Here is a 12,854-nt window from a genome sequence, read left to right on the forward strand (position 1 = left end):
TGCCCTCTTGTGGTCTCATAACATTCAGAAGGGAACCGCATGTTTCATATCGGCTTTACCCACACAGTGGAAAACAGATTTAATAAGTCACATACTCTATACTATAATACACAAACAGTGCACTTGCAAAACAAGTGCCCTTGTAATTAAACAGCAAAGGACGGCATGGAACGTCACCCAGCCATGTCACTTACTACCAACCTACCAGCCCTGTCAAAATAAGCCAATTAAAATTAACTGCATTTATATGTTTTTCTGTGTTGTTATTTTATTTATTTTCCGCTCTTTTCTCATATTCAGTTTAAGTGTCCGTGGACTGCTCTGCAATTAATGCCTTCATTTAGTTTGAGGCAAACCCCAGACCAAATTCAGTCACCCAAAACAACAAAGTAAGTCTATACATATGTTAAGTAATTACACAGCCCATGTCATATGTCTAAAAGCTCGGATAATTGGCTCATAAGGCATAGCGCCACATTTGGACACTGGCACAGACAGAATCTGACACTAAAACCGCAGTTATGAGCTGGCAACAGGAAGTGTGTGGAAACAGCTCAGACTGTCTAGGAATGAAGCACAAACAGTCACAAACACAAACAGTCACCATGCAATTCTGGCCCCAAACTGCATTTGTGTGTAAATGTTTGTGTGTGTGTGCGTGTGCGTGCGTGTGCGTGTGTGTGTATGTGTGATTCCTGTGCCACTTCCCAGGCCCAATCCTTTAGCTGGTCTGCTCTTCTGAATTCTGGTTGGTTTACTTGGCCCCAGGTTCCCAGATGGAGATTTAGCTTAGCGGTGGATTTATTAGCATTCTGAAGAAAGACTCTCGTGTGAAAGCCATGTTTGGCAGGGGACAAGGTCTAATTCCTTCCTGGATATAAATGTTGAGGATTGATTAGCCTAAAACCACTTTCTCAATGTCTCTCTGTTGTAAGTGTGTTTTTTTTATGACAGAGGTATTCAGTTCATATTTTCAAAACAACAGAGTTCATTCAGTCATTTCGTTCATTTTGCCAAAGGAAAGGAGGAACCAGTGTAATGTGCAATAAATATACAACGTCAGCTAAAATGGGGAGGCACATTAGATTTGTGAGAGAAGAATCCTCATAGCTTGAGGGGAAGAAGATAATTAGTGTATTTTAGTGCAATTAAGGCTTTTCACTAATTGCTTCTTTTCACCCCAACAGAATTGGCCAGCTTTCACATATGAGGTTGAGAGGTTATATCTTCCCAGCATTTCATAACAAATAGGGGTATGTACACACACACATACACAGACACAGACACACACACACACACACACACACACACAAAAAAACACACAAAAACACACACACATGCATATACGCACACTCACGCCCACACACACACACCCACACAGAGGCATAATTTTTCCCTCTCTATGGTGCATAGTCTGCATTTGAGGGGCTTTGATGGCCTGTGTAAAGTCATCCCCGAACATAACCCTGCAGAGGAAAGCCAAACTTTCCCCCCCGGCCAGTCCTGGCACTGATACCTCAGCATCCCTGTGCAAACACAGGAACAGAGTGGAGTGGGGCGGAGGGGGGTCAGCATCTGCCCAGTCTCCTCTCAGCCTGCCCCTCAGAAAACTGATGAAGTGGGTAAAACGGACGACATCCAAGAGCATGCAGAGAGCATGTGCAGCGCATCGCATTTCAGCTGAGCGGCCGCTTTTTCGTCAGCCCAGAGTTCCCTATTTCAGGAAAAACTGTCAATTAAAAGGAAAGAGAATGAAAAAGGGGAGGGGTGGGGGGGGGGACGGCAGAAATGAAATCCTGGGCCTCAGCAGAATGCTGGGTGTCTCAAGAGGTCATATGAAAAGCTTTTGGGAAGTGGCAAGATGCTAACAACAACTAAGTATAAGTATATAGTATACTCTTTTGATCCTGTGTGGGAAATTTGGTCTCTGCATTTATCCCAATCCGTGAATTAGTGAAACACACTCAGCACACAGTGAACACACGGTGAGGTGAAGCACACACTAATCCCGGCGCAGTGAGCTGCCTGCAACAACAGCAGCGCTCGGGGAGCAGTGAGGGGTTAGGTGCCTTAAAGGTGCCCTAAATACCCACTAAATACCCACTCGACTACTACAGTAGCTGTCCTCATGTTTAGGCCTGCCACATACCAGGTGACCGCTTTCTTGGAATTACCAGAAAGGCCTCTCTGCTGTAAAGCTTTTATGATACCTTTATTAGAATGTTATACATGCACATGAATATTGCAATGTGTTGTCATGTGATTTGTTAGTTTGTATGCTGCAACAAATACAAATAGGTGGTTTTATGGTCAAAACATATTGAATTCCTTGGTTATACACAATGTAGAGAGGGTTGAAGTGGAGTAATCAAGGATTTTTGATGCCATAATTAGTGAGGTGAATATTCTTGTCATCATTATATTTCATTTTGCGTAACTTTGATGTAATAAAAATCTAATTAAATTGACCACATTGGAGGTTAAAGCAAAACAATGTACAATTTAATACATTTCAAATTACTGAGTTCTGACAATCATCTGTTGTTCTCAATTAGATTTCCATGTGATTGAATTAACTATATAAATGGCTTTACACAACACCCTTATTTAGATAAATGTCTGCTGTTTTCAAAGAAAGGTCTTCTAATCGTTTTCCGAAAGGATTCTGTCAAGCGTCTATAAACTTTCCATCTAAGTGTGCTAACGGTGAGCTGGGTTATCCCTAAAAATAAAGTCCTTCAGAGTAATGTGCCTCTTTGTTTCAGGTTCCTGACCACCCTGTTTTGGCCTGCTGTGCGAAGAATATAATCTGATGTAGGATTGATGCCTTCAGCCATGATTGTTACTGCAGATTACCACAATTACTCTTTGTATACAGTTTGTGTGTGTAAAGCTTGGAATTGCTACCCATCACTAGACACGGCCTCCTCGCTTCAGTATACACACCCACTCTTTTTCCAGGAAAAGACAGTGGCGGTGTTGACCTCAGCTGCACGTCTGAGACTTATGATGCCCTCGGGTGCCCAGCCGTGCCTGTGCCAACAGCAGCCCTCCGCACGCAAGCTGAAGACCCCTCATATTGCCTGACACCCCTCTCTTAAACAATAACTTTAAAAAAAAATCCATTTGCTGATTTAGTAAGGGAACAAGGACTGCATCCAGGAATAATCAAAGGCCATAACTTTGAGGAACTGTATTGATGTATCTAACGGTGGCCAAACTGTCACAGCTTGTGCATTTCACTAATCCCTCGCCGCTCCAAGCGGAAAGTGAATCGCCGCAAAGAGTTTATTTTATCTCCGTTTATTTAAGCTTTCTACTGGTGCACGCGGATGGGCAAACATGAGGTCACTCTCTGGCACGCTGCTTGAAAACACACAGACGTGTGATGTAACTCGCCTGTGGCGCGCGCTGCGGAGCCCAGTCCCTTTCTCCACATGACTCAGGCCCAATCTAGTGGTCAGTAGGGTTCTGAGGACTACCGCTACGACCAACAGGGCTCAAAACACAAACCCTTCGCTAGTTATTATTAGCAAAGGTCTGAGTGAAATGGAATATTCTCCAGTAAAAAAGTCTGTGTGTTAGAGTGTTTTACCAAATGAGATGGGTTGTGTCAGGATGTTTTGGAGATGAGGCATTTAACCACAAAAGGAATATATGATCTTCTCTGGAGACATGTGCAGGAAGTCAGTCATTTTTCTTCATGAATGAATTCTTTTCATGAATAGCAGTTTGAGTATATGTAGGGCTGTCATCTACAGTATCCTAGTACATATAGTTCAGCAGCATCTTAACCTGTCTAAACTTCACAAAAATAAAGGCAAAATAATTCAAAAGTGATTCCACCAGAGAATGTTGGTCCTCTTTCCATTCATCCATTTAATGTAAAAACTTCATTAACAGTCACTTGATGGTTGATACAGATGAAGGAGAGTGTGCCATCACACACACACACACACACGCACACACACACACACACGCACACACACACACACACACACACACGCTCGCACACACCACACACACACACACGCACACACACACACACGCCCCCCTACTACATTCCTCCACAGGCCATCTCGCTGCCCAGTGAGAGCCAGCACCTCTGATTGAATCGGCCCAGGATGATGGAGTCGACATCAGACACACAGCAGGGTGGACGGGAGGGTGAGAAGACAGGGAAAGAGGGAGAGAATGAGAGAGAGAGTGAGACAGAAAGACAAGGAGAGGAGGGAGACAGACAGTAATGAGGGGAGGGAAAAGACGGGTTGGAAAATGTCATTTAATGGATGAAATCCAACGGAGGGGTTGATCTTCATTAGGGAGAGAGGAAGACAGTGAGAGCAACTGAGAGAGAGAGAGAGAGGGAGAGGGGGATGAAGAGAAGGAAACCGACGGAGGAGAGGAGGCTGCAGGTGAGCGATGACAATGTGCTGAGTCTCCAGGGACTCCCTGTATGGAACGAGCAGGTGTGGAGTGTGTCTGTGAGTGTGTGTGTGTTTGTGTGTGGAATGTGGCGCCAGAACAGATCAATGCAGCTCTGAATGAACGTGCTAAAGCAGCATTGACCTGTGTTCTATACACACAATGGGAGCCAACAAGCACATTTTCACATACACACAAACACAGTCTTACACAGTCTCTCTGTGTAAACCTGTCACTCTCTCTCTCTCTCTCTCTCTCTCTCTCACACACACACACACACACACACACACAGACACACACACACACACACACACCACCTTAAGAGCTAAGTAAAGAGGCAGGTGGTGCAGCAGAATGGATACCTCTGTGGGCAAGGTGGATGTTAGGAGAGAGAGAAGACGAAGGAGTAACGTTAAGGGCTCTATAGAGAAAGAGGGAAATAGAATATGAAAGGAGATAGTGAGAAGATGCATGAGAAAGAGAGAGAGAGAGGGGGGGGGGAAGGGAGAAAGAAACAGAGATGAGTTTTGGAGCAGAGGAGAAAGGTGGTAACTGAAGAATGGCATTATAAATAGCATCTGTATCCTCATTTAGCACCTACCAGCAAAATTTGCCCAGGTACATGCCAGCACTCCTAATCCCTGCTGATAGATGTCTACCAGGGACTGTCAACTCTTTACACACACACACACACACACTCACATGCACGCACATACACACATGCTAACAAATAAACAAGAAGTGCCTTTTTTCTCCTCTGTCAGCCAAAAGGAACCAGCCGTGTACTTTAGCAGCTTTGGTAACCTCAGAAGGAAAAAATAAAAGCACTGACTCATGACTCTTTCTGAAATGGATGAGAAGGGAGTGTGCGTGTGTGTGAGTGTATGTGTTTGTGTTTGTGTGTGTGTGTGTGTGTGTGTGTGTGTGTGTGTGTGTTTGTGTGTGGGAAATGCTCTTATTTTTTATTTACTCTCACAATTCCCATCAAAGATATATGCTTCTATTTGGCATTATGGGAACACTAATTGCTAATACATTTGTCTGTCTCCAAAGTGAAAACATTCCACTTCCAATGCTTCTTGCGATAGTGTTACCTTATGCCATCTCCTGACTGCTCCCTTGTTGTGGCTGATGAAATACTGTTATGATGTGATGACATAAAGTCCTCTAACGGCAGAAGTTTTGTACTTTCTCATGTGTTTTCTTTATTCCTTTACTAAGCAACTTGGCCAGTAAAATAAACGTTATGACACAAAGTCTGATTTACTGAAGCACAGTGGGCTTGTCCATACGTCTTGGACAACATATACTGTACAGACACAGTGCCAATAAACACTTCACTCCCTTCTTGTGTCTTATGAATGATGAATGCAGTTAACACTTATAAACCAGGCCCTCGAGTACCATGCCAATCCATGTGTTCTTTACAAACACACAAAATGGCAGCACAAACACACACACTCACAGAAACACACACACACACACACTCACAGAAACACACACACACACACACAGAAACACACACACACACACACATTATTCTACCTCTTGAAAGGTCTGCTATACAGTGCATTCAGTATAATATAATATATATATAATATATATTCAGTGTCATGACGCCTGGGCTGTGATGTGCTCCAGCTAGTGTGCATGCGTGTCAGAGTGGGGATGATGCATGCTAAACTGTGAGCCATTGTTCCGGGCAGGCTGAGCCCAGCTGCTGGACTGTGTCAGACGATCTGGCACGTCCATGCCAACACGCTAAGACCAACAGACCATCTGAATGTCCAGCAAAACACTCCACAAGACTGAGGCTGACATACACACACAAGGACACACACACGCACACATTTAATGCATCTTCTTCACTGTAACTTCAAATGAACTTTAATGATGAGTCAATTGACATGAAAGTCTAACCAAATTAAAATTGTAAGTATCAATGCAGGAGGGGCGATGTCTAAGGAATATTAGTGTAGGTATGAAATGAATAGAGTGGACTTTGTTGTTACACTTCCTGTGTGTGTGTGGGGGGGGGGGGGTATGATGCTTTTAAACAGGAAACACTTTGTATTATGTATGATCACAAAATCAACCAAACGACTGCCAGCAAACCTGGTGTGTGTGGCTGTGAGTGTGTGTATGTGTGTGTGAGAGAGAGAGAGAGAGAGAGAAAGAGGAAAGAGAGAGAGAGAGCATGGTAGGGAGAAGGGCCACCATTGTAACTGATGCTACTGCTTACAATAGAGTACAGGCTTTCATGGAGTGTGAGTGTTCGAGTGTTTTTGTGTGTGTGTGAGAGAGAGAGAGAGAGAAAGAGAGAGAGTGTGTGTGTGTGTGAGAGAGTGTGTGAGTGTTTGAATGGGCCTTTAAAAAACACAGTACTAAGCAATCAAACGGCTGCCAGCAATCCTTACGTACCTCCGACAGCAAACGCCCATCCAAAATGATGTGGGTCGAACAGGACCCAGCGAGCAATTTAAAAATGAACAACGACACTTGTTGGAAGGTCCTCCTGTGAGTATGTAAAAACAGTTTGGATTAGGGCACTGTAATGCAGCGCCACATATTTAATTTGGCCATGGACCTGGTCTGTGGGGCTCCCCATATCAGTCTGATTCATGGACCTCATGGATTCACGGAGTGATTTACGGAGACAGGCCTTGGCCAAGCCTTCCTTCCCACATTCCTTTTCAGTGGCTGTGCGCTCGCAGTGACATCTCTCCGCAGATATCGGTCAGTGACGACAAGACGGCAAGAGAGAGGCCACTGATGGAGGGACCATTAGCATTTATGTGGCAATCATGTTTATTTTAAAAGCACAGTAATGTAGACTATATATTAGGGGTGTAACGGTACACAGAAGTCACGGTTCGGTTCATACCTCGGTTCGGACATCACGGTTCGGTACAAGTTCAGTACAATGGAGGGAAAAGCAAAACAAAAATGCATAAAGCATTTTTTTTTGTACATGTCTCAGGCTGTACCACCTAGTGTCATACAGTCTCTTCCCTGAGCTATCTGCAACAGCCTGAAGTGTGTAAGATGTAGGCTAAACCGTACAATAAGTACCCAGACTCCATCTGTAACTTGTAAACAAAATAAGACAATCAGCTATAAAACTGAAAATAGGCCTACATCATCTCTTATTTCTGAAAGTGCAAATTACATAGAAAAATGATTTTTAAAAATCCACTTAAGCAAGACCTTCAACATCTGTGTTTAGTTGTATATGGAAGGGTCTACAATTTGCCTCAATATTTTTCATTGTGTGTAAAGTAATAATCTAGCCTACTAACTGTGAAAATATCACACTATTTTGCCTTTTTAAAAAAAATGAAATTGTTCTTTTCATTTCATAAACAGACTACAACTAGAAGTCACGTGACTTTGCGTGTTGAAACAGTGATTTATTTGCATGGTTAGCCCAATGCCGAAGCACCACCATTGAAAAAGCTGTTGGTAGCATCGGCTAACTAGCGCCAGATTTTGCTAGAGTGCAGGGGACAAGCCGAGATGGGCTATGAGACATCCGTTCACACTCGATATCATGTTTCAACACACTTTAGGTCAATATCACACCGGAATTCTCCTTTAACTCACCGTAGAATGGTTTGTTTATTAGCCTGGTTAGCGTTGTCACTTTATTTTACTGTCTATGCACTTAACACTACCAGCTCCTCATGTGAGAAGTTACAAGTTACCCCAACATAAAGGTAATTACCACGCGATTTGCATAGCTTTCTGTCATTACGAAATCATTTAATTTAAGCCATAGGTTTTGGCCCTATTTGTATGTGTATCCAAAGGCTGCTGAAGCGCAGGGGAAGTTTTTTCCCCTCGTTTCGGTGATTGGTAGCCTACATCATCTGGGTGATGGCTTCGAATATGTGTAGCATTTTTTCCACTAACATACCCAACAACTGCTGAACAACGCCGACACACAGTTTCATCTTATCCACCACTCTTTCGCCTGTAGCCTACTAACGTTACTGTAACTGAAGTTCTCAAACTTGCGATCTTAAAGAGACCAGCGGATCCTCTAACTCTTGTGGGTCTAACCTTAGTGCTGCTAATGACTGACGGACTCGACCGACGACCTGACAAAAAAAAAACATAGGCGCCAATCAGAGCTTCAGAACTAAGGCGAGGCTACAGATTAGCGTTAGGTGTCACTAAAGAACTCCCGTAACTCTCACTACTTAACAGTAATTACAGTGCATGAAAATGCACTGTTCTGTTATCCGAAGTCTTCTTCTTCTTCTTCTTCTTCTTCTTATTCTTCCCACCAAATTTCTGCATCTAATTCAGCTTCAACCATTTAACGTAGAAACTTCGTTCAAACTTTGTAACGTACTGTAGGTCTTGAAAAGGAGACTTGAGGAATGTATTTTTCACTTTTGTAAACTTTATACTTTTTGAGATATTAATAAAAAAACAAGCTTATTTTTCCCCATAGACTTTGTATGGGGACTATGACATCATAATGGGCTAATTAACTTGATTTGCACCTGTATCAACTTCCAGCTGCTCAACTAGGTCCCATCAAAAAGCTAGTTAAACTGATTGCACCTGTATCAACTGCTTTCTGCTCAATTAGGCCAACTCTCTCTGTGTATCTCCATTCTACAAGGATATAAGGCACATTCCATCCAACTTTCTATCCATTCATGCTCTTCAAACCATTCACTCATCCCATCAACATCCATTAAACAATCTGCCTATCAACATCCATTCAACTTTCTGTCTATCAACATCCATTACACTATCTATATTTAACTTTTAAACTATATACTCTGTCTCAGGCTTTAAACATACAATCTGGCTCTACAGATCCTGTTCAACTATTTCCTCTGCCCACAACTGTTTCAAAATAAATGTCCTCACTACAATAATTCACTATTAAATAATTTAACTATTTAAACTACTCAACTATTTCACTGTTTAGCCATTTCAACTGTCAGTTGTTATCAATTATGACTTCTGCCAACTGTTCAACTGTGCCAAAAATCAAATAAAAGTTTGTTTTGCATTTTATGTTAATATACAGTATGTTTATATTTTCATGCACTGGTAATTTCCTTGAAATGACATTTTCTAGTTGCGCATGACATGTAATTAATCCGCACACGAGTTTTATGTATTTTTATACCGTGTATTCTCCGTGTAAATTCATGCACCGAACCGTGACACCCGTACCGTTTTGGTTCAATACGAATACATGAACCGTTACACCCCTACTATATATATATATATATATATATATATATATATAATATATAATAAATAATATATAATATTCATTTGGGAATATAAAAGTAGTAGAATTGAGCAATCTTTTACATAACAGCAGTGTGCTCTTTCCATACTCAGCCCCCTCACGTGAGTAGAGAAAACAACCAGCATTTGTTAATGTGCTGTGAATCGTAAACCCACTGGCGAGTAAAAGAATGCTGGATTTAATAAAGTCGAGCGGTTACAGTATGATAGCCATGGTTATGCTCCTGTCGAGGAGAGGGGAACGGGGGAACGGGGGAGGGGGGGGGGGGGGGGGGGTTGTGGTCTCACGCTTGCTGCAGATGCCCCGGGTCTGTCCCTCGTGCCACCTCAGGGTAATTGGCAGATCACATTATGTTTGAACAGATTAGCGGTGCTTAATTGCGCCCAACTGGAGACAGAGGAGGTGTAATTAATCTTTAATCGAAGGGTGAGTTGATGAGGGAGGCTGTGTGGGCGGGTGTTTTTGTGTGTGTGTGTGTGTGTGTGTGTGTGTGTGTGTGTGAGTGCAGGGCTCATGTATGTATGTGTGTGTGTGTGTGTGACAGAGGGAGGATACTGGAGAGAGAGAGAGAGAGAGAGATGGGCAGAGAGAAGATGGAGAGGAAAGGAGAGTGTAAAAAGAGTGTGAAGAAATGAGGGGGCAATCAGTCTTAATAAGTCTGCATTAAATGAGTGCCCCCCATAAGCTCTCTGCAATCAGCTGTAGTCAGCTAATTATGATCTCACAACTGTGAACCTCACTGTCAATGACTGAGGCTACCTGGCACATACAGTATGAGCACCGTTAGAAAACTCTTCAGCTAGTCTGAGTACAGCAATTTTGCGGTCAGCTCCTTTTAGACTTTCAGGCTTTAAAAATAAAAACGTTAAAACGTTTTGTATATATCCGTCCATTCTAGCTGTTTTAATGACTTAATTGTCTCCTTGTATACAATATGTAAAAATGATTAAAAAAAAACACATGGAAAAACAAGACGACACACACTCGTGCTCAAGAGAGCTTGCCTTTGTCAACACTGTATATTACAAAGTGACTGATGCACACATACTAACTCACACACCCACGTATTTAGGTGCTGACATTTCACCAGTCAATGCCCTGTTAACCTCCCCTCTTAAAAAAGCCCAGACGGGGCAAAATAAAAAGCTCTTTACACACTGAGGCGGAAAAAGTGAAGTCAGAGCGTCTGAGAGTAACAGGGCTGGAGAGAGAGAAAAAAAACAGGTGAGAGAGAGGAGAGAGAGCGAGAGAGAGGTTTTGAGAGTCGAGAGGGGAGCACTAGGTGTAAACACATGTAGTGTAAGTTGGGGGGGGGTTTGCTCTAAACATGAGTCACGTCCTTCTGGGTTATTAGTGCACTCAGACGAACAGCAAACCTCACAGCCAGAGCGAGGCAAGGTTAAGAAGCTTTTTGATCTTTGTTCATAACTCACTTCGGCTGAGAAAAAAGACTTCAAACACCGGATTTCATTTCTGGATACCACACTAGCTTAACTGTGGGAAATGTTGATGGACATTATGCTACAGAGCATAGATTTGAGTAAAGTTACATGACCCATACTGTAGATTTCTAGTCTCTCAACAAGAGAGACGGAGACACTTCAACAGCACTTTAGCAGACTGAGTCATTTCAGATGAAAAGAGATGCAGTTAATGAGATCTCAAAAAATCTTGTCTATAAAAAAGTAGAATATATTACACATAAATTGCACTTAACCAGAGACAGTTGATAAAGTAACTTTGACTTAACACATCATATACAATGTCCACATTTTGTAGTACATGTAGCAAAAATTTCTGCTTTTCTACACTGTGCTATCACTGCATGGAGCATACTGTAGGGATATGTGCTCCATCATGTCTAATTGTATTGTCTGGGTTAGGGTCCAGAGGGATTGAGATTATTCATCATCGCTCAGAACTGGAACTGTAAGAACAACAGCAGGGCCCAGTTGGTTTAACTCGGGGCAGACACATAATTGGATTGAGGTGTTTTTCAAGGAACTTGGTGTGAGAGAGGGCAGAGAGCCTGGGTGGTCAGCACATCATCGGGCAGAAATGCTGTGAGACCAGCCGGCAAAGACTGGACTCTGAGGTGCTTTCCCCCCCCCCTCACATACCCTCACTGGCCTGAGCTGTTGTTTTTATAGCCACCTGACTGAACAGCAGAGCACTCAGGAAGACTGGAATAGTCCACTGCGCAGGGTTAAGGAGCCTTAAATACACAGAGAGAAGAGGGAAACTTCTGGAGGAGCTACGTCATCAAATTACAGAGAAAATAATGGTGTAGAACACAGCACAGCACAGCACAGCAGCACCAGAGGACTAACTGATAAAATAGCACAGCGCTTTATCTGATGCCTCAGAAGAAGCGAGCGCAGAGCTTATTGTTATTTCTGCACTGCATTTACAGCTATAAGGTTAATGTGTTTCACTTATGTGAATGCAGCAAGTTCTTGGTCATTTTTCTCCTATGTTTTCTTGCAAACAAAAGGCAGTTTAAATTTTTAAAAAAAATTAATAAATTAATACATATGTGTGTGGAACAATAAAGGAAGTTAGAGAAAATAACTTCTGGAAGGCCAAGCATTGTTTCCTTAGAAAAATGCTGCGTGAGTCAATGTTACAATAGTTCATAAATACCATAAATGGTGTTTGACATTTGTAAGCATAACAAAGGAGTTTACTTCTTGCAAACAAAGCCACAGCTTTAACTTCTCAACACATCTCCACTGAACAAGCTGTGGAACAGCTTGTCTCTTACTTCCACGGAACTCCATGGTAACAATAAGCAACAGGATGCAACGGGTGTTTACTTTAACATGAAGTGATTTATTTATGCAATTGGTAGCAAGCAATGACATGTTAGTTAAGCAAGTCAATCAATGTCACTGGGACTGGAAAGACTCAATTGGATAAATGTCAGCATGTTGAGTGATTGCGGAGCAGCTAGTCAACTTATCAAGATAAATTAATATATGTGGCCTGTCTGTACATTATCAGTGTACACATTAGAGGTGCACATACATGTACACACATACAAACATGCCTACAGTAATGGATTAGGTCTCGAACTCTCGACATTTCATAATGTAACAGCATTTTCAATGGAACATTCCCTCTCTGTCATGCATCCAATAACATACTG

At 42.4% G+C, this 12,854-nt stretch overlaps 1 protein-coding gene across 3 annotated transcripts in view; it reads right to left on the reverse strand.

The window, feature by feature from the left end:
- The window catches only part of LOC121695497 (potassium voltage-gated channel subfamily KQT member 4), a 71,782-nt gene that overhangs the window by 35,094 nt on the left and 23,834 nt on the right, over positions 1–12,854 (reverse strand). The window contains exon 2 of one of the 3 annotated variants that reach the window (XM_042076388.1): positions 6,847–6,940. The exons of the other annotated variants lie outside the window; for them this stretch is intronic. Within the exon in view, the coding sequence (XP_041932322.1) occupies positions 6,847–6,866 (20 nt within the window). The 5' untranslated portion in view covers positions 6,867–6,940. The remainder of the gene's footprint in view (positions 1–6,846; positions 6,941–12,854) is intronic. 3 annotated transcript variants of the gene reach the window in all.

The sequence above is a fragment of the Alosa sapidissima genome, chromosome 21, assembly GCF_018492685.1.
Source record: "Alosa sapidissima isolate fAloSap1 chromosome 21, fAloSap1.pri, whole genome shotgun sequence".
Classification (NCBI taxonomy): domain Eukaryota; kingdom Metazoa; phylum Chordata; class Actinopteri; order Clupeiformes; family Clupeidae; genus Alosa; species Alosa sapidissima.